At 50.0% G+C, this 23,754-nt stretch overlaps 1 protein-coding gene across 1 annotated transcript in view; it reads right to left on the bottom strand.

Moving 5' to 3' along the window:
* Nucleotides 1-23,424, bottom strand: part of LOC144125335 (integrin alpha-PS2-like) — a 67,558-nt gene extending 44,134 nt beyond the window's left edge. Inside the window, exon 1 of the mRNA XM_077658618.1 lies at nt 23,132-23,424. Coding sequence (XP_077514744.1) covers nt 23,132-23,325 — 194 coding nt within the window. The 5' untranslated portion in view covers nt 23,326-23,424. The remainder of the gene's footprint in view (nt 1-23,131) is intronic.
* Nucleotides 23,425-23,754: the final 330 nt, after the last annotated feature.

Raw genomic sequence — 23,754 nt, 5'->3', positions numbered from 1 at the left:
GTGGTCTGGGACATAATGGGATATGGAAGTGCAGAGTCGTATGGAAGTGAGGGGGAAGGGGGCGGGGATGTTCCCGTTCTGGAGCACCCTGTCCGTCGCCGTGGAGTCTGAGTAGAGATGTTTCCATTTTATATCCATTTGTAGAGCTTGCTTATTTGCCAGAGGCCGAGGCACTCTGCTACTTCCGAGGTCATGGGTTCGATCACGGTTGAAACGGCCGAATCAGCATAGAGGTGTGAAGCAAAAAACACCGTCTTACTGAGATTTGGATGTAAGGGCCAGGGACCGTAGTAATTAATCCGGAACACCACACACGTACGTGTCTCAACGCTCACAACTGTGCCGCTTAGGCATGCGAGGATTAATTGATTACGCGCAAAGTTGCAAGCTCATCTTCACGATCGACTACTTGCTCAAAAAGCCGCTGCCTCACGGCTACGTCTGAGGGCAAGGCTTGAATACATTATAGAAAATGTATTCGGAATCGTTACGGAGCACCTGGTGTAAATCAGTACAAGCTATATGGACACTCTTGTGAGCCCTGAGGGACGTCTGGGCGTGAGGTTTCGGAATACTCGCGATCCCCATCGGGTCCTTACGATCAAATCTCAAAAAGATAGTATTTTTTATTTCACACCGCAACCCAGATGCCGGGATCGAACCCGCGACCTTGGATGTAGCGTAGCGCCACTGCCACTGGTAATTGTGCAAGTTCAGTAAGTGGAAATTTAGGCTTATAATGATAGAGATAATCTCACCGGTCAGGATGAAAACGAATTAATAAAAAAAAGTATCAAAACTTGGTGGAGGGGGCGACATAGCTACCGGCTAGCGCCTGACCTTGGATCTACTTCCCCCGCTCTCACCCACGGGCCTTGGTTTTGATTCCGGTCGTCGCTGCCTCCCTGCTTTCCTTTTTCGCGTAACCAGGAGAGGGTGAGGGAGAAAGGAGAGAGGGCCGAGCTCAGTGCTAGTGGGCTGCACGTGCGGCACGTGCGTAGGGGGCGGGGGGAGGAAGTGGAAGTGAGGTGAGGAAGAGGGGAGCACTCGCCACGGGGGCGGCAGCAGAGGAGAGCTTGCGGCCACTGAAAGAGGCTCGGCGGCGTCTCCCGCGGCGGGGGCGTCGTCGTCGTCGTCTTCTGCGGAGGCAAGTCACTTCCGGCCTAAAAACAGCCTGGCCTGCTGCCACCGGCCCCCAAATAGCGGCACGCCGACGGCTCGGATTTCCAGGCTGAGCCCCGCCTGCCAAGAGGCTCCGCCGCGGACTCTCGGCGGGGGAAAACCCCGGCCGCCGCACCGCGTGCAGCGCAGCCCGGGTAGCTGCGCTGCGCTGTTTTCGCAGCCGTCGCGAGTACCGTCCTTCACCGCGCTCAATTCGCAATGCGCCAACGAGAGACACGGGCCGCGCATTCACAAATAACGCGGCGAAGGTCGTTAAACCTTGTGCAGCTGCAGCGGCATGCGTAAATAATACGACGACGTCGTATTGCTTCGGTACAAGAGCCTAATTCAACCTAGTACGTATACCGTTACAGACGTGCGCGGCCTTCGCCATCTCACGTCGTAGAGCGACGACTTCCTTCTGTGCCTCAGTATACGAAGGGCTTGACATGCGGAAGTGCTTGAGCTCGTCGGTATACCGTAAACGTCCCCGCAATGCTATGGTGCCCGATAATTGACCCGAAAGACCGGGTTCGATCACGGCAGCGGCGGTCGCATTTAGAAGGAGGCGAAATGCCAGAGGCCCTTGCAATATCCGATGTCAGTGCGCGTTAAAGAACTCCAGGTGGTGCGGGGCTCCCCACTGCGGCGCCCTTCATAGCCTGAGTCACTTTGGGTCGCTAAAGCCCATACGACCAAAACCAAACAAATGGCTCGTGTCAATCCGCTAGCTGTGCAGTGGTAGCAAGAATGGGCGGAGCTGTTTGCATAAAAAAAAGGAGAGAGAGATTGCAGGATAAAGACGGTGTCTCACACTGCAGTGCTTAGACGCTAAACCGCGCGGCCTATGCGCCGGCTATGCGACACCCTGTCCCTCTCTCTCCTCACCCATGCTCCCTCTGAACTAAACTTCACAGCCCTCTTTTCCCTCTCCCATTTCTCAGTGCCACGCCCGATACAAGCGTCCCTTTCTTTCGCCTGTTCCACCTCTCATCGTCTCGCGCCCGTGCTTTGATTGATGGGCGCTCCTTATTAAAGCGAAAATAGCGCCCGGTCGAACTGGGACGCACGCGCTCGCCCTGTCTCCCGCCGCGCGGTAAAATTAAAGCGCGCGAAAATGGGTGAAAACGCGCAACGAAAAGTCTGGCTGCCAGAATAAAAGCGAATATTGAACTGGAACTCTGTAGTAAAAGAAAGAAAAAAAAAGAGACCGGAAGGAGCAATTTTACTCCCGGAAGTGCGCCATGGAGCGCACCGATTGGGTGACGTCCCGAAGGCCTTGGCGATGCCGTCAATTCCCGTGACCAGTAATATGGGTAGACAGAGTGTCACGCACGTGTCTGCATTTCGCTGTCTATGCGAAAAGTAATGCTTTTAAGGCTCAATAAGAGGAAGCTTCAATAGACGGCCCGTGAAAGCAGAGCTCCTTACACTGTCTGATGCCTCATAGTGGCCATAGGACGAGATTTGGCCATTTTAAAATTAAGGACAGAGTATATAAGCACCCGTTAACTCGTGAATCCCCCGGCAAGAAGAGAATCGGGAACTACGCACCACCATACCCGCACAGCCCCCCAACCGGAAGGCTGAATTCACAAAGCTCTCCATTCGAAAGAGCAGTTTTTAACTGGCTGCCGGCTTTCCGGCCGTATCATTGCCGATCCATATTCTAAAGCGCACATTGCCTCTGAACAGTCTCGTACTGACGTTACGTGCTTAGAGCTTCGTCACTTCCACACTTTAACGGCTGGTGCCAGCACTGTAGCTGTCAACACGCTGCATGGCTTTGTTGAGAAACAGTGTGCAGGATCCCCTGAATTTCCGCGTTACCGCTCATCACTACACAGCGCACAAATGTGGACGCAGAAATACAAGTAATTAGTCCTCGGATGGGGTGGTTTCATGCTGCAGTGGTGAAGAAACCACAACGCCAAATATGACGAAATGGTTTATTGGCCAAAGGGCCAAGCAGAAGCGCTTCTTCCTTCGCCAGTCTATGTAATAGGTGTGATTGTTGGAGTATAACCACACCAGGGTCATTTATCTGCGTATAATACTGAGGGAATGTTGTACATGTGGTGAATATTGGAGAAAGTGAGTGTTTGGGTGTGTCCAGGTGGTAGGAGTCCGCTGGAAAAAGTTGGCGGTGGGGGGGGGCACAATGCGGCGCTGTAGCAACGGGATGTGACGCTGTCCAGCGACACCTTGGAAGACCAGGAGGTGCTAGTCGTCATTGCCAGAGCGTTGGCGGAAGCCGCTGGAGTCCTGTACTGAGGACCTCACCCACAAACCGCCCCATTTATACAATATGTTCGTTATCTATATCTCTCCCTCGCCAATGGTCGCATCACCGTCTTCTCTCAGCGCGCACTAAGATGAATGCGTTTCGTAAACAATGAAAACCAACAGCAACAAGAACTGCGCAATGGTTTGCAGACTGAGTTAACTGGCTACTGTCCCTTGAAAGATCCCAGGCGCTGCTCGTTCAACGGCTGTCCATGAAACTTCAAGCACGTCAGGGAGATAGAGAAGCCGTACGTGGCACTGATAATATTTTACTGTTAAAGGCGATATAAGCTCAGTGCTGTGTAGTGACACGGAATGCAACGAGGAACGAAGGCAGCTCTAAGCATCGTGCACCTGTACTAATATCCGAATATCAGACATGCGAGTGTGGTATGCAATCTTTATCTCACCGTGGACGGACGGAGGTCCCGTCCGAAAAGCACCTCTTTACCCGTAATTTTCTTTCTTTCTTTTTCTTTCCAGCCCAGCGCTACGCATTATTGGCGTCGAGCAGAGGCGCATAACCATAATCACGATCCTCCCTCCCACGCGACATCGCAAGGTCAGCGCATGATGTCACCGCCTTAACCAAATTTCTTACGACAGCGACTGAAAAGCTTCTGCGGAGAATATATTGGTTCCGCTTCGCCAAAGTAAACTTCGTTGGCGTAGGATTGATAGTGATTTTCTTCGCGGCATCTTTCGGGCAGTAGAATACAAACTCTTTTCATTATTGTTACGCCACCTTCACAGCGACCCTGCGTGACCACTAAATAGTGGAACAACGATTTTTAATGCCCTTTTTTTTTATGGCGTAGAAGGCATCGACGTGGCTCCCATGATGGCGCCACGTGCACATGTCAAGCGCGGGGAAGTACAAGCAGAACTTTATCTTCATCTAATTGGCGATGTTGCGATGGAGCCAGCCTAAGAGTAAGGAAAAATGATGTGAGTTTGGAGCCGGCTCGTATTCAGAAAGGAGAAACGCAACACAGTGTAGCATGAACCGGCTGGATAATGAAGAACTACTACGTAGTTGAATTAGGAAGTAAGTACTCACGGCGTACCCCTGAGTGCAGCCATGCGGCTACAAAGGAACGCTATATAGCTTGCTCAGAACCTTTGCAGTTCGAGCAAAATTCTACCTGTTCTGGGCATTGGACCCGGGACCACCGCCTGTACGACGGGGCAGTCGATCAACCTTTTGAGTCAACCAGGACAGGTTAGTTTCACATATTTATGGAAAACCCACAAGGTGGAATAGAGTTCAATTAAGGTGTAATTGCGCTGTTTTCGTCTGAGTTTTTCCTGCAAAGGTAGGGAGCTAGAAAGGAAAGTCCAGTTGAGCGCAGCCATACGGCTTCGCTCGAGCGGATGCTAACGAGTGTTTACTCCCTAATTCAAATCTACTTCGCATTGGCGGTTTCACCTACACACATTGGACTAGGCAGAACCTGCGCTGGACCCTCAGTTAGCGCTGTTATCGAGCAGTGCTTTCTGGTGAGACAAATCAACAGATTAATGATAATTTATTTTTGTTGTTCGCAGTAACCAAGTTATAAATGAGAAGGTAGAACCGAACGACAAAAGCAGCATCACCAGCTTTTTTCTACTTGCTCGATCCTCACTGTTTCTCATTGTTTCCAACATCGTAGCTGCTAAACCGCTTTATAAGATCGTTCTGCCAACTCATGAATAGAAACTGACCCGCCGCTTGCTGCAGACTGAATATAGTACGTACTCGTACTAATGTTGAAAGAAAAACGAAGAATATGCAAGAAAGGAATACAATTCCTGGCGATCAATGTATAAAATTGAAGATGACATTTAAGCTCTGCTTTAAGGGTATGATGCGAAAGCGTTAATGGTCATATACCAATGTATGAGGAGTTAGTCATTCTCGACTTTTACATTCATAGATGCCTGGAAGCCCTACTCGTGGCGTAGCGGTTTAAGCGATGACCCACTGCCCTGCGGTGGCATATTGCAATCTTAGTTTGGTTTTACGTGGCTTAACGTCACAAAGCGGCTCTGGCTATGAGGGACGCCTTATCGGAGGTCCCCGGATAATGTCCACCACCTAGGATCTTTTAAAAAGTGCTGACATCGCACAGTACATGGGCCTCGAGCATTTCACCTGCACCGAGGTGCGCCCGCCGCGGCCGGGGTCGAGCCCGCGTCTTTCGTGTCAGCGGCCGAGCACCATAACCACTGAGCCACTGCGGCGGCACACTGCAATCTTGGAAAGCTGGGCAGGTCGGCAACAGTGCATAGAAAAAAAGAAGGTGTAACACGAGGCAACTGGTGTTTGAAGAGATGGATTTCGCTGGCACTAAGGAACTGGAGCAAGTGAAAATGCAGGCCACAATAATACGAAAGGAAATTCATCTAATGTAACAGTTAAGGGCAGCAAAAGAGAGAAGCGCTAACACATAATGTATGTCATGAGAACAAAAACGAGGGAACCTATAGATAGAAGCGCTTGTAACGCGTTTTGCGAAGTCTCTTGCAGGTTCATGTGAAAAACTGCGGAAGGCAAGGCGTTTTATTCTGCGACGGGTGGAAAAAAGGATTACTTAAAAATGTTGCGCGCGCTTTATATGAGAGCAAGCTACGAGTATGATGGTGTTTGGCAACGCGAGGCAGGAGCGATTGCACATATGTTCGAGCATTACGGTTCGCGTGAGTTGGCGTGAAGCGAGAACAAAAAAACTCACAGGACTGATGACGCGGGATTAAGCGACAGCTATTCAGATATTTTTATTAGGTGCGCTAGCACTTCGGTATTCACTTCAGTTTCTGTTCGAGGCTTGGTTTTTAAGGTCAAGCAAGCTTTAGACAAAGATCTGTGAAATTGGACTTAGCTCCCCTTTAAGGGCGTGACGCGATAGCGCTAATGGGTTAATGCCCATATAAGAGGAATTGGTCACTCTCTACTTTACACTCATAGATCGCTGGGAGTCCTCATACCACACCTGGCGCAGTGCTGCAGTGGTTCAAGGTAACGGAGAGAGGCTTCGGACAGACAAATATCGGCGAAATCTCAGAATGGTGGTTTTGTAGTTCTACCGCACTAATAATGATGTATGTATCCGTGAACGCCGCGCAAATGACACTGAGGTGACGGTACGACTTCCTTCTTATGCATCATTGCTGGAGTCCGGGCAGGGCACGTGTGAATTCTGTGGACAGTGATGTGAGTTATGACTCCAACAGTTCGGTCACGAAGAACTGGTTGAGCGGACACCGCAATGATCATTAAATGGCTTGTCGCTTTTTTTTTTCAGACTCTCATTGCATCGCGAGGTAGCCTCCTTGCTGACTCAGCACACAAGGCTTCACTAGCGGGGCGGTCAACCACCTCGCTGCTCATACAGGAGGCCTGTTTGCGACGGCATCCCTCTGAAAACGCACAGAAAATCAGCGGCTCTGCATCTGTTGATCCGATGGCTGAGAATATGGCATGACGAGGCCGCATTCAGTGATGACATATGTCAGATCGAGGTCTCGAACTCTATTCTCCAAACGGCCGCGTGTGCTAACTCTAGTCTATCACGGGCCGCTGATTAGGGAGGAGAAAAAGAGGCAAGAGCAGCGCACTCCCCCAGTCGCTAACGACAATTCTTCTGCCGCCTCGCCAGAAGGTGAAGTTAAGCGGTAACTCATAGCTTGGGGTAGTGAAAGGCAGGCACGTATCCAAGGGTGGAGGATAAGTCAAGCTTGGCGGTGCTCAGAGCTGCCAGCTAGACGAAATTACCTTAGGGGCCCTCCCGAAAAAAAAAAATCCTGGATACGTGCCTGGTGAAGGGTATAGGAGATGTATTACCCATCGACCCAGTCGCTGGCGCAAGTCAGAGAGGCTCAGCAACCGCAGTGAATGTCACAAAGTGAACAGCGATAAAAAAAAATCTGACGAAGATAGAAGGGAAACAAAAAGGCTACTGGCTCAGCGCTTCCGGAAATAGGTTCAAAATATTTGGGGCCAGTGGCCCGGACAGAAATGCTTAGAGGGGCGCATGCCGCCGCGTGTTTGAGACCGCTCGTAAATGGGACAGGCTGCTGCGCCAACTCCGCAAACCCTGTCCACAGAGACATCACTGCAAACTTACAAATGGTGTAAGGTATCGACAGGTCAGCGCCAAGTTGTCAGCGCCCTATCGCAGTTGTATTTGCCTCAGTACGCAGGAGTGCAGGCGGGAAGACACGCGGCACAAGCATAAGTGGATGATGAGAAGACTGTGCCCGGGGCAGTCTGCGTCGGAAGCTTTTGAAGGAGCGGACAGCGACAGTTTCGGAACTCATAAGGGCGCGATGAAAGTGTCGAACATTTAACTGCTGTTTGGTTTCTTTAGTTCGCCATAGCAGCGTTTACATGGCTGCGACAGAAGCGCGTTGCAGCCAGTTGCGCAACGGCCACGTTAAAGTGGTACTCCGCTGTGTCTCAGCAGGGAGCTATACAGATTAAACGCTGCGGCTTGACCACTTGCTTTTCCAGCTTCGGCAATTAAAGGTTTCGCGCCGGCTTCACCAGCTCATGATCCGAGATAACGCCTCGGCTAACTCGCTCGGTCCGACAGAGATGCTTTTTTTACAGCTCCCTCGAGGCTCCCACAGTTCTTCACTGGCTTCGCTCCGATGCGCCTGCACGTTTACATGCATTTCTGGAAGGCGCGGTCGAGTCTCGATCCACACCCATCTGACGCAGCGACTGCGCTGCGGCTCCGTAGCGAAGTGAGCCGCCTACACGATGTCGACGCGAGAAAAACCAGTCTGGCTGCGACTCTGTCGCAGACATGTCGCTTAGTTACGACCCAAGCGTGGGAAAGATCGGATGCTAACAGTTCGGAAAACCAAATGTGCTGGAAAAGAAGCAGAATGTGTTCGACATGCGTGGGAAAAGGATTTGGGGTTCTTGCGCTTTTTTTTCTCTCTCTCTTACGTTTAGAGAGCGTTTGGTAACCAATCGTTTTTTGTGGAGGCCGCTGTGCGCTTCACATTTTGTTGCAATTTTGATCGCTCTTTGACTACCTGTTTTAGCAGAGAGTTGACCACACCGTTAAGGTTGACACGAAATTTTTGGCTGCATGTTTTCTGCTTTATTCGTAAGAAATTATTACTCATGGATCACCACATGGTATGCGCCTACGACCGCGAAATAATTTAGAACTGAATTTATTTTCTCTTGCTGTTTCTGTTTCAACAGCCGAACGATGGCTGTGATATGTCAGTGTTCGATATAGTGTGAGGCGTGCAATAGCTGCTATATGATCACATTTTTATGGTTTTATTTGACTGCAGCACTTAATCCAACCTGACCGTAGAGCCGGAATGAAAAAGAACGAACCAACCGCGAATATGTAGCGGTTTTTCATGCCCCACGTGACCTATACTGAACTGTGACGTCACAGTCATCGTTCGATTGCTGAAACCAAAAGAGCAGGCGGGAAGAAATTAAATTATAAACTATTTAGTGGTCGTAGGCGAATATCATGCGGTGATCCCCGTGTAATAATGTCACACGCATCATTACAAAGAAGAAAACAAGCAATCGAAATTGATGTCTGTACTCCACTGAGGTTGAAGGGTATGGGACGCGTTTGCAGACCAATCATTTTTCTCGTCTGCGGTGATTGAACGTCCTCTAAATGTGGGCTGGACACTTGGCTTTTAAAGCGAGCCTGGCAGCCTGGTGGTTTTTTTGGTTTTTTTCTGAGCTAATGTAACTCCTCTGCATCGTCGGCTATGCCAAGGGGGAACATTTCCTTGTTAGCTACTTCCGTCTTTTCTCCCTCTACTTACAATGCTCGTAAACATTAAATCTGTAACCTTGCGTATACAAAATTTCAACTGACACTCCATTCACATCCTGTCGCCATATATCGTCGCCAGCCGTCTCTGGCGGGGCACCTCCGGTACGAGAAGGGGCCTTCACGTCTTTTAGAACATACCACTTTCTGTCAGTGTTGGATTTCCACAGAACGGGAAGCGTGTGGAAGAACCATCTAATTTCGCTAATGTTGTACCCTATAAGCTATGTTCCTGAATTCTCCAGCACCAAATATTTCCGCTGTGTACAATACCATACGACGAATGTTCGGTGCGCAGTCTGAGCTTTCAAATGATTGTGGCACGTTCGCGCGTTGCCTTCGTTTTGAGAAAACGAAAAGGAAGGCCTAGCGCACACAGGGCGTTAAGTGCCTATGGTAAGCCCGATGATTGTGCGTGCTCATCCGGAGGCGCTAAAGTCTTCGCCCTGTGTCCGAAGCTCTCCCTTCGGAAATCAGGCTGCATTAAGAAGGCGAAAAGGCGGCTATAGCGACTAGGGGAAAACTTCATTGCTCGCTTGTGGTGCACCAAGTGCTCTCCTCGGCCTTTGTAAAGCCATGAGGCATTGCATTGAACGACGGCTCACAGTAAGATAACACGAGCGCAATTAAGAACCGCTTTATTCAGTGGCAGTCGCCACCAGTTATAAGATAGAGGTTGGCGCATATACACCAAACATATTCTCAAAGACGTACAAGTATACAGAAAGTGCTTCGTTTACACCTCTTGCAGCAAAGAATTTAAATATTACGTTTAACTTCTGTGCAGCGGCGTTTTTAAATTCTTTGCTGTACGCGCTTTCTGTATACTTGTACAATATGCGAATATGTTTGGCGCATGTGCAACGCGACAGTCGTGTCCCTCATGCTTTCTTGGCCACTCTTCTTCATCTGAAAAATGCTACCAAAATTTCGCGGGCTATACGGCGTTGCTGCTTCTCCCAAGAGTCTTCATTCATCTCACGTAGCCTTTTGCCGGCACTCGCAGTGCCACAGGCCCTTTCGGCGCCTACGTCAACGTGAGCGCTCCTTGTCTGTTTCCACGCGCTCCAATCTGAGCGATTATTGCAGGTCGCGCGGACACCGTCATGAGTGGGGGAGTCTTGACGCTCCACAAGGGACCAGGAACCGGAGACATCACAGGAGCACTTAAAGCCTTGACTTCCTGATAAGGAGTTTCTATATTTTATGATAACTCGTCATGCTGCAAGTGTTTATATGCATCAACCTTGTCCCGTGTAGGATGCATATAGGCCTGCATGACAATTTGTGATGTTCGTGCTGTTGATTTCGATTTTACTTTTTGCATAAAAACTTGAATTTGTGAGAGCACTGGAACTTCAAGTCCAAAGCATGGCGCACGTCTCGTCTGCTTTCTAAGCCGCGTGTGTTGCATCTCCCTGCCCCGTTTTTAAAAGAATATTATCGCGCTCAGCTGAGAGCGCCAAGGAAGATGTTCTTGAGCAGAAAATGCCGCGGTATGGGTCTGGTTTGGGGGACCCAACAGAACCGCAATTATAGGCGGAAGAATTTTTTGTTGTTGTTGTTATCCTAATCTAATGCCACATGTCCACACAGAGGGATCGGCCAAGAATTGTGCTAATTGAGTTTTTCAGATGAATTTTTTCATGGACGCAAATAAAATGAATTTGAAAGGGGTGTGTTGTAAAGCTCCGTCCTTTTCTTCAGTAAGCTCTTCGTTTTGTGCCGAAGGACGAGAAGGAAGTTGCGAGCAGAGAAATTGCACGGCAACTGTCTGACTAAGAGTCGACGCTTCAGCCTCTCCATGATCGGCTGAAGAGGCTGAGAGGGGAACAGTAAGGGGGAAAATACGGTGCGGAGACAGACGGGAACCGCATCTCGAGGCATGGAGTGGTCTGAATCATGCGCGCACTTGTCTGAGACAGCCACTGCACACTGCCTCTGTCGAACTTGACTATTGCATTTGTGGCGGCTGTCGAACACTGTTGAGTACGCAAGGGGTGCAACTTCCTTGCCGCAACACATGCAAGTTAATCTAATCTTAGGTAGCACTACAAGCCGGCGTACCGGCTAAAGTCGGCACTCCTGTCATGAGTCATCTCACCTCTGAGGCTCCGTATCCGTCGCGACACACCTTGCTATCAGGAACGCTCTCATTTTGTCAGTGGTCTCATATAAATGCATGAGCGTTTTCAAGCCGATGCATGCGGTAGTAAAAATATAAGACACAAAGACATGTTAACCTCTAAAAAAAAGAAAAAAATCATGGGCGGTTTAGCCTGGGGCTAATAACGAATAATAGTGCTCTAGCATGATTAGCCCTGGTTTTGCATGATTTAGCTTGTATTTCTATGGTATTGCTGGATTTGAACTGGAATTACCTTAGCTGATATATTATATGATATAAGTTTGCGCGATATTGCATCATTTTAGACTTGCACAGCAGACTGCAGTAGAATTGGTCATTCTCTACATTCACACATCCCTGGGAGCCCTCGTATCACTCTTGGCGCAGTGGTGCAGCGGTTTGGCGACGTGCCACTGCCCTGTGATGGGAGGTGCTGCCACCGGTGGGGCATGTGAAACCGAGGTTGCTCTTCCCGAGGAACCTCGCGTGACTAATCATTAATTGAACTGTCACCTGCCTAGGTGCGCAGGTTGCGATGACGTCACAAGGTCATATGACCTAGGTGGCCCATCTGCCACCCAGGCGGTTGGCACCGAGCTCTTCCAGGTCGCGGAGGGACCAGATAGACAGACAGCGGGACAGCGGTGGGAAGGTTGCCACCTGCCCACCGTGGTACGTGGGCTACCTGAAGCAGGCTTCAGAGAGACGAACAGAGAACGGCTTTTCGGCCGAATGGAAGCCCTAGTGCTAGCGCACTAAAAGGAAACTACGAACCGGAGAAACATTGGTGACAGGCACCGTTATTTTACTCGGCGCATGCGCATACGAGCGACGTACCTCGGTGCATATCTCACGCGATTCCTTACATACGCGTACACTCTAAGCACGAACAGGCATACATGGGAGTAAAAAGGGAGTAATGTATATAATAGGGAGTGCGCTAGAGGACAGCTTTACTCCCTTATTACTCCTTTCTGTTTGGAGTGTACAAAAATCCGATGGCTGGTGTTTTAGTGCTGTCAGAACGGCAAATCTGGTTCACTTGTCTCTGCTGTGAGCCCCGATATAAATCAAGAGACGGCGCTAAACCTATACCTGTCATGGCAGCCGTAGACTGAAATAAAATCTGTCACAGTTGAGTTCGATAAAGTCCAACTGTTAACTGATAAAGTCCAACTATATTAAGCGCGCGCTGCAGTCTGTATGCTAGCTGCCGAAGTTTTCCTGCAAGAGCGCTGCTGCGTTGCCGTTAAACCCGCGCTCGTGAGCACGTCGTGACTCACATTATCTGCTGGTGCAATAGGACACGCTTACCGCTGATTGAGCAAGGGTATAAGAGGGGAGGAGATTCCGGCAGAGCAACGCCTTATTGACAAATGTTGGGTCGCGCGAAAGCCGGTTGCTTCCTACTCGCGCGGAGCTCAGTTTGGCGATCAAACAGAAACATCCGCCGGCACACAGCAGAAATCCTGGTTTGCTTCTTGCATTCCGTTCCCCCTTTGTACATATAGACTACTGTGGAGTGTGTGTTTGATGTCTTCTCGGAGGGCAGCAGCCAAACCGCCCAACAGGCTCTGTTCCTTTCGCTTTATTTTTTTGTTATTTGGCTCACCTGCCAACTAATCTTTAAATGAGTTTTGAGCAAGAGGTGCTCCCTTCCATTCTGGTTTTGTGATTTGGGAAGCTCAGGATGAAAGTGAAATCGATGAAATACAACAACCGCGACTGCGTTCTAACTGGAGTCGGTCAGCCCGAAGGAATCCAGATCTGACGCCGCGAATTCACGATCACGTGATGTTCCTGCGTAAGACTCTTCAGGGGCATTTACAACTGCATTCGTAACTTTAGTGGCATTTACAATTTCCTGTGTTATGAGCTATGAAACGCCAACAAAAATGTTTACCATAAAAGGCCAATGTATTTATGTTTTGGTCATTCAACATTTGAAGAAGCGTTTCCAACAAACGCAGATGTTGAGATGTGCTGCATTCTTTTCATGGACATTAATAGCGGCAGTGGGAAAACGTGGTTATTCGTTTGTTCTTTTTCGAGTTTTTACATTTTCTACCCAAACCTAGCGCCTTCTTCACAGTTTGGTCGTTTTAGTGCGGGTATGGTTTATGCAATGCATAACGATCTGCTTGCTCCATGATGCTGACTGTCACCGCATATGGCGAGGGCAGAGAGGCCAGGGACCAGATGGGTGATCCTCGAGAACTCTTTCAGGGATATTTGCTTCAAGTGATGAAGCGCCACGAATACTAAGGCATCAGGATACACTCGACACGTTTTCTGGCTTTCACAAAATCCTCGCGTTCGTTTTTCACTCGCTATATAATCATTTTTCGTTGAGGATGCCTTGACGCACGCTGTAGTTTGGATTCAAGGCTTGATAGCCGTCCTCAGTTTCATCGGCGCGTTTCCCAAGAAGAGCGCACCGCAGCGGTCTCCCTGTCTCTGCCTGGATCCGGAGGCGCATCGAACTCAGCCGCGGTCATTGTCCGGGCAAGGGAGTTGAGGCACGCACTTCGTCCGTCAACGCCGCGGCCTCCCACGTCCTCTTCATCTCCATCTTCTCTCTCTCTCGTGCATTTATATTTACCATCTCTCTCTCTCTCTCCCTTTCGTCTTGCCGCTCCTTGCCCTCCCGGTTCTCTCCCATCGTGTAGCGGCCACACGGTCGCCTTGAACTTGAGGCAGCCGTGCCAGAAGTGCCAGTGGAGATGGCGCGAAGTTCTCAAACATCCTTGTCGTTACAGCACACATTACCGCCTCTCAGAGTAAAGTTTGGTTAGCTAAGATGAAGGAACGCGCCTCCGCCGTCAGACAGGCGAAACGTTCAGGCTAACCCTGGCAACGTGTCGGGAAGAGTTTTCTGCTCGCTTCCACTGCCGGGTGTGTGGGCTATACGCAAATGCAGTACAACTAAGCATGTTTCATTAAGGACACCGGAAGTCTTTGAAACCGGCGTTGTAGAAGCTAGAGCCAACGTCAGTTAATCGGTGACAGAATTCGCAAAGCGACTAAAAAGTTTAACTCGCTCTTTTATGTGATCCACATGTTAGCTACTGTTTCGTGCATGTTTGCTCACTGCCGTGCACGTAGCGCGTACCCTTTTATGTCCGTGAACGCTGGAGTCAAAAATATATTAGCACAACTGCAACAAAGATTTCATTTCGCTCCTAACCAGCAACTTCTGTGGCCATGCGTTTCATTTCTAACGCCTTCAGAAAAAAAACGCTGTGCCAGCAAGTAAACTTCTTTAAATATAGCATCAATACGTTGCCAATTAACGAGATATTAATCTGTGCATAGATTATCGCTTCGGTTTTTTTTAAGGTTATTTTCTTCCCTTCTCACTTTTTCGCCACGACACCAGCTTATTTCACCCTTTTATCACATTCTTTCTATACACACCTCTGTCCGGAGCAGGCAGGCTTTAATGCGATCGTTCCGCTGCCATTTGCGAGCCTGTTCTTTAACCTTCTCATGAGTTAAATATCTGTTACTTGCCTTTCGTCGTTCTTTCTCTCTATTCTTCTTCGTTAGCGAAAGAGCAATTACATATTTGTAGAAAAAAAAAAGGATGATACCATCAGTAAAACCAGCGTACAACAACATCAAGAAATGAGGTCTATATACTCATGAAACCATTGAGACAATTATCCCCATTTGCATCTTCATTAGCGGGCATTTTTATTTACGCGAGCTGCGGGAAGATAGACGCTCACTGTGATTTGCGGCCGCCGTCATTACAACGTTTTCCCTCTCCTTTATTGTTATTCAAATGGGAACTTTAGCAATGTACGGGATGGCGAGCGCCCATGCATGTTGGTTTGCTTAATCGATAATTGCTAAAGGACACTGAGCACGACTCCATGCAATTGTTGTTCTCAATAAACGTCTATTTTATGGCTCTTTCTGGCTAGGTTGATATTTGTTCGGCAGCAAAGGACGCATTTATAGCGGATAAAATTGCAGTTAAAGATTTTCCCGCCACTCGAATCAAACGCGTGACGTCTGCCCTGAAAAGGACTCCAGGATCACCGTTTTGAAGTGAGGGGCATTGTAGCCTAGCCTCTGGGATCCACTCTCCAAATACTGCACTTGCGAAATCGGCGGGTGATGGCGACACCAGCATTTAATTTTCTGGCCTTTCCTACTAGCACATGAAAGGTTCATTTTCAGCGGAAGTAGCATCTTTTTCAATAGATTGGGGTTATCTATCGATACTGGCTAACTTCAATTTGTAGTCGGTGTCCCTTTAGAAAACGTTCTGTACGTTCGCCATTTTGTTTAATGTACACCTGAACAATAATGTCATTATCATCAGCAGCAGCAGCCTGACCACGCCCACTGCAGGGAAAAAACCTCTCTCATATCCCTCCAATCAACTCTGTAAAATGCGCAAATTCTTTTTTGAATAAAGCCGCCCCGATTTTCGTGAACGCAGAAAACTGAATGCTCCTGCTTGGAAAGCTTCTTCGTGTTAATGGAATCTGATAGTACAGCACCCGATCGTATTTCGTACTCTACCAAAACTAATGCACAAGAGATGGCAATAAATAGCTCTGGCTGTGGTCGAGCCGTTTTGTAACGTTTGCTCTTCTCCCACTTTGGAGGTTATAGCTAGCATTTCGTTGCGGATGTGGCTCTGCTTCTGTGCTGATGTGTTTTTATGCGAACTAGGTTCCGTATATTCGCTACAAAGTAACATTGCTGACGCAAATTCTTTCCGCATAGCGTGTGGTACGGGCGGAATAAGCAGATATATGTTTCCTTTACAAGGTCCCGCTGAAATCTCTTAATCTGTCATCTCAAGTGAATGATATTGCGTGTTTTTCAAAGCAATGGGGCGGGTTGAGAAATGCAAACGGCAATCTCCGTTTCCAGTTATGCAACGATTACAGTACTGGAATCAAGTTTGACTCAAATTTGTCATTTAAATTCTGTTTAAATTCATCACTGTACACATTTAGCCAGCCGACAGAAAGAAATGATAACAGTCTTCCGTACTAGCCACGCGACATTCACCACTAGATATTACAAGCAATGTCCTGCCACTCGCATCGAACGAGACAAGGCGAAGCGTTTACTTTATTTCGGGGAGAGCCCCATTGTCAAAACCCGTTTCGTTTCAGGAGTGAGGTCATCGAGGGTGGGAGCTAGCTCACGTAGTAAGAAGACTGATCAGCTCAGAGACCTTGTCTATACGGAAGAACACCCTCCCCGCGACGGCATTGACAGCTGCTCGAAACAGGACTTAAGCGGCAGCCGTCCTACGCTCTTCGCGTTACCGTGCGTCGCCAGACTGCGTATTTTGTTTGGACGAACACGTCCCTGGGAACTTTATTACAGATGCTACAAGTCAGCCCCCTTCACGTCCATCACTTCCAAGACGCCATTTCATTTTCGGTCGGCGTTCAGGCGTAGGTAGTATACTGATAACGCGTCCTGGACCACCTCCATCAATTGGCGCCAGTCGGCAGAACGCGGCTACTCATATAGTTTTCAATCGAACTGCGGACGAAGGCGGCTGAAGAGCGTGTGTTTCGACCTTCGAAGAGGCCACACCGACGAGCAAGCCCGCGGCACACGTGCAGAATGATCCGCAGAGACCTACAGCCAATCTCGGCTCTGTAGGCGCTTCCGTTTTCGTCTCTGTCTTGGAGCCCTTTGAAAAGTTCACGGCTCTCGAGTCGTCTCCGGACCCTCCTCTCTGCATCCCATGTTCTCGGAAAGGGAGGCGGAGCGACCCCATTGTCGTGCCCCGGCGGGTACTACTGAGTCGAGCCCGGGCCGGGCCAGTCGGTCGGCCGAAGCTTGTCCGTCGCCCCCCTCCCAGATGGCGCCAGAAGTTAACTGCCCTTGGGCATCGGCCGTAAACGCTTTTCCCGACCCCGATGGGCGCCTCCTGCGACGAGCGACGGCCCCAGCTGGGGCGCACGTGCCACCCTGGTCCGCGCGCGTGCGCCGAAAATGCATGCGTGCGCCCCGGCTACCCAGGCCGCCTACCACGAGGCCCGAAAACGGCGACGCAGGGAGGGAGCGCGCGCGGTGGCCCGTAGCTGCTGCCGGCTGAAAGGGAGCGCTTTGTGTCGCCGTCCGCAGACCCGAAGCAACCAGAACCAAGTTCGAATGCACGCGGTTAAAGCTCCGGGGTGGTATCCGATACTTGTGGTCTCATTTCTTTTACTGCTTTCTGTGCCGACAAACACGCAGCGCGTAAAGTCCAGTTTCGATCTCACCACTGCGCCACCTTTCGCGAAGATTTAATTTGTGTTATTGAGGAAGTTGACAGGGTGTATAAGTTTAGTAGTGACAGGAGATCATGAGCGTTGGAGAAGCTCCTCTTACCAAGCTCCCTGCCTCTCCTCCTTTCCCTCCTCTCAAGTAAGAACCATGTACTTAACGCGTATGTGTGGGTAAGCGTAAAACTTAATAATTCGTTTTGTCGTCGAAGCCACTAAACTTGCCCTGAATATCGTCTGACCTAAAAATATGACTGACATTGACAAGTATAAACAAAGTGTTGTTATGAATAAAAAAGAAAAAAACGACCTTATGATTAGCCGATTTCATGGATACTTTGTCTCTATGGCTTTTTTGATTGGCTACTGCGCAGGCGCTACCTGATTCGAACCGTGCTGACTAGCGAGAAACTTCGGCAAACTGCCCTCTCGTCATCAGAGTGTTTTAGCACGGCGAAGACGTATGCACCGAAACAGAAGCAGCCCGGTGCTTGCCACGCATGCGCAGGGGTCAGGTCGGACGCGCACTTGCCACTGCGCATGGCCAGTAGGCACCAAGTGGTCCCCGCTATGCTAAAGCTCTCAGTCGTGTCCGTAGTACCCGCGTGCGTTCAATTTACGCCATTGCGTCACACATCTTCCTACTCCTCTGCATTTTCCAAAGAAGATATTCGCCGGGCGTAACATCTTTGTCAAAAGTAACCGGGCACGGGTGGTGTGTTTCTTACCCGCGTATCGAAGCACTTATGGCAGCGCTTAAGCTCTGGATCTGTGCAAAGTAAGGCGAGTCCTTGTCCTCATGTTCTGACACCTTTCGGTTTTTAGGGGTGCCGTAACAGATCCGTTATACGGTTGAGAAGCGGAAACCTGCTGCTCGGTTACTTTTGGCAAAGGGGAGTACGCTTTTCCAAAATCGTGTACATCGCAGTTGCGTACCAAAGTGAACAGCAGTAATCACTCACTTAGAGTCCCGTAAATAGCGTTACGTTTCACTGCAACGTTTCTAAAGAGAGAAAAAAAATCTCTAGAGATAGGTTCAAATGATCGATATTTTCATCGCCTTTTAACACATTTCATCGCGAACCGCAAGCAGCGCGGGGCCGGCAGTGTTACGAAAAGGAGCCTCTTCACGCACGGTCCGTAAGGGTGCCGTCACCGAGTGGAAATAAACTAATTCCGCGGGTCGTAACTCCTGCCGGTCGAAAACACGGTCCGAACCCGACGACTGACTGGCACGTGGGAGAGAACCAGCGAGCAAACGAGAGAGAGAGAGGGGAGGGGGGGGGGGGGGGGGAGTGCTCAGCAGCCAAGAGCGGAAGTGGTCCGGCGCGGGGCGGGAGCGTTTAAACATGCGGCGCCGACAGGCACGACGTATGCCTCGCGTCATTTGGCAGACGTCCCGCGCGCACGGCGGCTAAGGTAAACACGCGATGTCGAGGCACACGCCCCGATGCTGCTGCTGCCTGAGCCGCGCCGTATCAGGACACACACTCGCAGATTTATTTGACGCGGCCTGCAATGATTGCCGTTCCGGTGGGCTGTTTTCAAAGAGTCGGAAGAGATGGTTGCTTCGTTCCTGCGTACACTGCCCGTGTTTACAAAGCCGCTCCCAGCCTCCAGCCCACTGCTCTACAGACCGAGAAGCGCGGTCCGCACCTATGCCGCAGCGGATGCAAAACCAAACGCTCCTGGGCGTTGATATTTCTCCAATGAACGTCCAAAGACTTCTTTCGGTGGCAATAAATGACTTAGAAGGGAGACAGAGGTAGTAAACGAGGAGCTTGTCACGATATGCATGTGAAAGAAGCCAGCAGTGTTTGAAACAAAGGAAAGCATAGGGCAATGTTTTTTTTTCGTTTGTTTGTACGTGTGCGTGTATGTGTGGTTATCAGAGACGGTGATTAGTTGCGTAATCATTTTAAATAGAGACAACTTTAGAAGGAAGCACTCACCAGTGCTTCACCTAGTACTTTCTAGTTAATTCGGGTTGTGTGCAGCCTAGACTTGACAGTGGTCCCCCAAATACCCCCCCCCCCCCCCCCGACCATAGCGGCGGACAACGAGAGCCCCGTCATACCACAAGTGCTAGGAATATACCGAGCCTTTCTGGCGTCGCTGCCCAGTTCGCACGAGTCTTTAGGTGGAGAAGTATGCGTAGTTCACGCTTTTACGAAATGCGAGCACAGAGTGGGTTGTTCGAGCGTGTTGCATTAATTGAAATGATCTTTCTGTTTTTGGCACATTGACAAAAGCAGCTTACGCCTTATGTCTGTGTAGTGTCTTCCTCACTTGCTCAACGTATTCTGTAACTTAAAACAGGAACAAAAGTGTGGCATAGTCTTATTCTTACCTTGGGAAATGCGCTCAATTAAAAGGAGAGACCCGCACCAAGCTCGGTTAGAAAAATAATCTGTAGGGTAAACACCAGGAGAGTGGCGGGCGGAGTTCGGCCTGAACAGAGGACATCCCTTCCTCTCGTCTCCGGAAAGGCAAACCAACACACGCCCTCGTTCGTAAATACAAGCTCTTTGAAGAAGAACACGCGCTCTCGCGTGATCAGCTTTTGCATTGCTTTTTTTTTCCTATGCTCGTGAGTGATACTTTACGGCCGCATTTTCTTCTTTTTTTTTACCCTTCGACATCTTAAAGGCGCTTGCGATAAAGCCTAAGTGTTTGTTAGCTCTCAAACTGCCTAACAGAACTGAAGATAAAGTTATCCCATTCCAAGAACAAAAACATTTCCTACTTTAAAACGGTTGTCACGCGCGCATTTTGCTAACTTCAATCAGGGTTTTGGTCTGGGCTGGTTTGTTTATTGCTGTCAACAGATTAACCCAGGGGGAAGGATCGATGGCACGAAGGAGAACACACAACAGTTATTTTTCTTGTTCCGTCGCTGAATGATTTATCATGATCGTTGAGCGTTTTTTAGAGGCAGTCTTTCACACTGTCAATTAGCCGTCCGTGTCACGTGGTACAGTTTCAGTGGTATATATCGTGCGGCTTTATGTAACAAGAAACAGCTGGTAGCCAGCGTCTATCCTGCGTTGTGTTCTCTTTCGTGTCCTCGCTCCTTCGCTGTGGGTTAATCTGCTGTCTGCTAATTTGCCAGAACCGCGCCTGATCGAGTTAGGTCGGCGTGGTGAGGAGTGCTGCTTTGAGGTTGTTTTTACCGCACGAAAGAAGAAAAAAGTTTCGTCGAATTACAACATGATAATCCGACCTGATATACAAAATAAAGTAGTCGATGACTAAAAAGGGCGAAGTTTCTCCCTACACGGCTGAGCGAAGACCAAAATACGCCTCGAACTTCGCAACGACCTTAGGGTGCCACGAACCACGTAAAGAAGGTTCGCGTACAGCGACGCTGACAACGCTGTTCTTTTCCCGGCCGCTGTCTTCTATACGCGTGTACTGTCGTGAACGCCACAAGCCCACCCCACGCTTCTAGCAGCAGCGCGCGGCCCAATGAATGGAGCGCGTTATGCTCGTACGACGCCTGTTTGTTTGTTGTGGTCTTCCCGTCGGTCCGCTTTCGTAGTAAAGCATCGTGGTAGGCTCTGCCTCTGTGTATACGCCGCGTGTGTACACTGGGTTCGTTGTAACGATGTGTTCGCTATAAAGGATCAGTTCTGGGAACGCAGCGGTCGCGATGGCTTCGTTCCTGCGCACGACGAGCAAGCATGCTCAAACGGGGTCGGCCCAGCTGTTGACTCGGGATGCGCGTGGCGGCGGCGGAGTGCGCCCAGAGCCAAGGCGCTGTGGGCTCTTCGCTTGTGTCGCGGCTCCGGGACCCCGGTCTGCGGCGGCTGCAGGGTCGGGTTTCCGCCAGACGCTTCGTATCGCTCGTCGACGCGCCCCGCTCCAAGCGGGTGTGCGCATCGCACGGCCCATTCAAGACTTCGTCGAAGTGGGGCCTATATAGCCCGCTCCCTCCGCCCTGGCTCCTACCGGTGGTGTCATCAAAGAGACGCGGGGACAGAAGCGTTCGAGTGCGCGGCCAGTGATTCTTTTCTTTCCGCGTGTATGTATACGTGAGAAGAAGAGCACACCTTTTTGATCCCTTTCCCTCTCTCTACGACTTTATATCATACGTTCTCAATGTTCGCACAGTACGCCTTCGTCTCTTTTGTGAGTGAAAACTTGTGTAGAACGAACTCCAGGAATATTGGCGTATGACGATGCACGATGTTTCGCAGCCATAGTGCGTCGCCGAACGACACGGAACGGAGAGGGATGCCCTACACAGGCTTAGCTGCAGTGCTATCCGCGCACCTGCAGGATTAACCGCTCACTTCCAGACCATGCACATTCCAAGAGAGGTTACGGTATCCTGGATAAAGGAGTGTACCGCGCTGGTTTACGTCAATGACGCGAGGCTCACGACAGTTCTTTGAACTGCATATCTACCGAATCACAGCTTTCGTCTCTGCTGACGTTAACCAGGCGGAGTCGTCGAAACAATAAAAACAATAATTATCCTTTACTCTTTGAGGACTTATTATAACGGCAAGTGGAATGTAGCGCGCCGTTTACTGTAAGAAATACAGCTTGGAGTTTAGAGCGGATATTCGGACTTCTGAGGTGAAATGGCTTTATTGGATACTTTGTGCGAATGCCGCCGCTAAAAAACGCCCCCCCCCCCCCCCCCCCGCCCCCCGTTCCTCAGTTAAAGGGCTGCTAACCGAGCGTCCGCGCTTCTTGTTAAGGTATCAGATGTCTTACTTTGTTAGAGTGCGTTGCATGAAGTCATGTGATTTGTCCTCGTGTTCTGCGCAGCAAAGAGAAGGTTAAAAACCACCAGTACCAAGTTTGATGGATGTTGTCAAGCACAAATATTTAACTATTGCGGCTGACGTATGAAACAAAACACCCTCTCTAATAATATAAATATAAAGTGAATCACTCATGGAGACAGGCGCCTCGCACGGCGGACATTCTTAGCTCTGAGTACGTTCTGTGGCGCGCTTCCTGTTTTGACCTAGCGATCACAAATTTTATTCTTTAGAAGAATGACTGCATCCTACTCTTCCAAGGAAAGAAACTGTCAAGCGGAAGCGAAAGTCTGTACTTTATACAGTTGCAGTGCGCGTATCGCCAGCATCGGGCTTACTGTCCCCGCTGAGGGTTTATCTCTACTGAAACCCGTAGGAATGTACGGGCCTTGGAGTGCAGCACATTTTTTTTTTTTTGGCCGAATGACGGCCAGCCGGCGCTGTAGGAGGGACATCTGTACAATATAAGCACTCCATTCGCGCAAACGTGCGCGTATTGGAGCCGGCACCTTCACGACAGCAGCCAAGAGAGACTCGATTCCAAAAGTGGAGCTGTGCTGCTACTCTGTCTCCCTAATTTGTCTTGGGTCGCAGCCCGGAACACCTTCACGCCCCTTGGTTCCGGGCCACCTTCCAAAAAACCGTCCGTTGTGTGTGCGCAACCTCTCGCTCTCTCCAAAGGAGTAAGCTGCAAGACAGGAGAAGGCGACGGAGTCCACTCACCAATTGACTCCGCGGTCCCTGTGCACGGTGACGGCAAATCCGAACATGGACCCGTCGGGTCCGCGATGCACAAGCGCGGATGGCAGGTCTATGTTGAAGGTCCGCGCAAGCGGGGCAGCGAGGATCACCAACAACAACCGGAGGCTGTACATGGTCGTCGTCAGTCCGGGCGGCGGACGGTGGTGCGTCCGCATCTTTGTCGGCGGGAACGGAGCCGAGGCTCGGGAGGAGCGATGCCAGCGGCGGCGGGGGCTGCACCGGCTCCGAAGCCGGGTCTCCGCCACGGGGGAGCAGCCGCGACTTCCGCGCCTCGCGAGGAGGAGGGGGAGAGGCGCGAGGTGGTGGGGAAGTAAGGGGGAGGGCAAGAGCGCTGATTTGCGAGCGTTTTCTCTCTGCACACCCTCAGCCGCTGCTGCTTCTGCGGTTTTTCTCTCTCACTCTCAGTGTCTCTGCTTGTTTAATTTTCGCTAGTTTTATTTTTCTGCCCTGCGACCCCTGCCGTGTTTCCAGCTTGGGACTTTTCTTTCTGAACTTCGGCGCCACTTGGCACGCAATACATATGCCTTTAGTTTTGCCTTTCTTTCTATTTCTTTGTGCAGCGGGGTCCCGAAAAGGAATATGTT

The sequence above is a fragment of the Amblyomma americanum genome, chromosome 3 (assembly GCF_052857255.1).
Source record: "Amblyomma americanum isolate KBUSLIRL-KWMA chromosome 3, ASM5285725v1, whole genome shotgun sequence".
Classification (NCBI taxonomy): Eukaryota; Metazoa; Arthropoda; class Arachnida; order Ixodida; family Ixodidae; genus Amblyomma; species Amblyomma americanum.
This window is presented reverse-complemented; position numbering and strand designations above follow the sequence as displayed.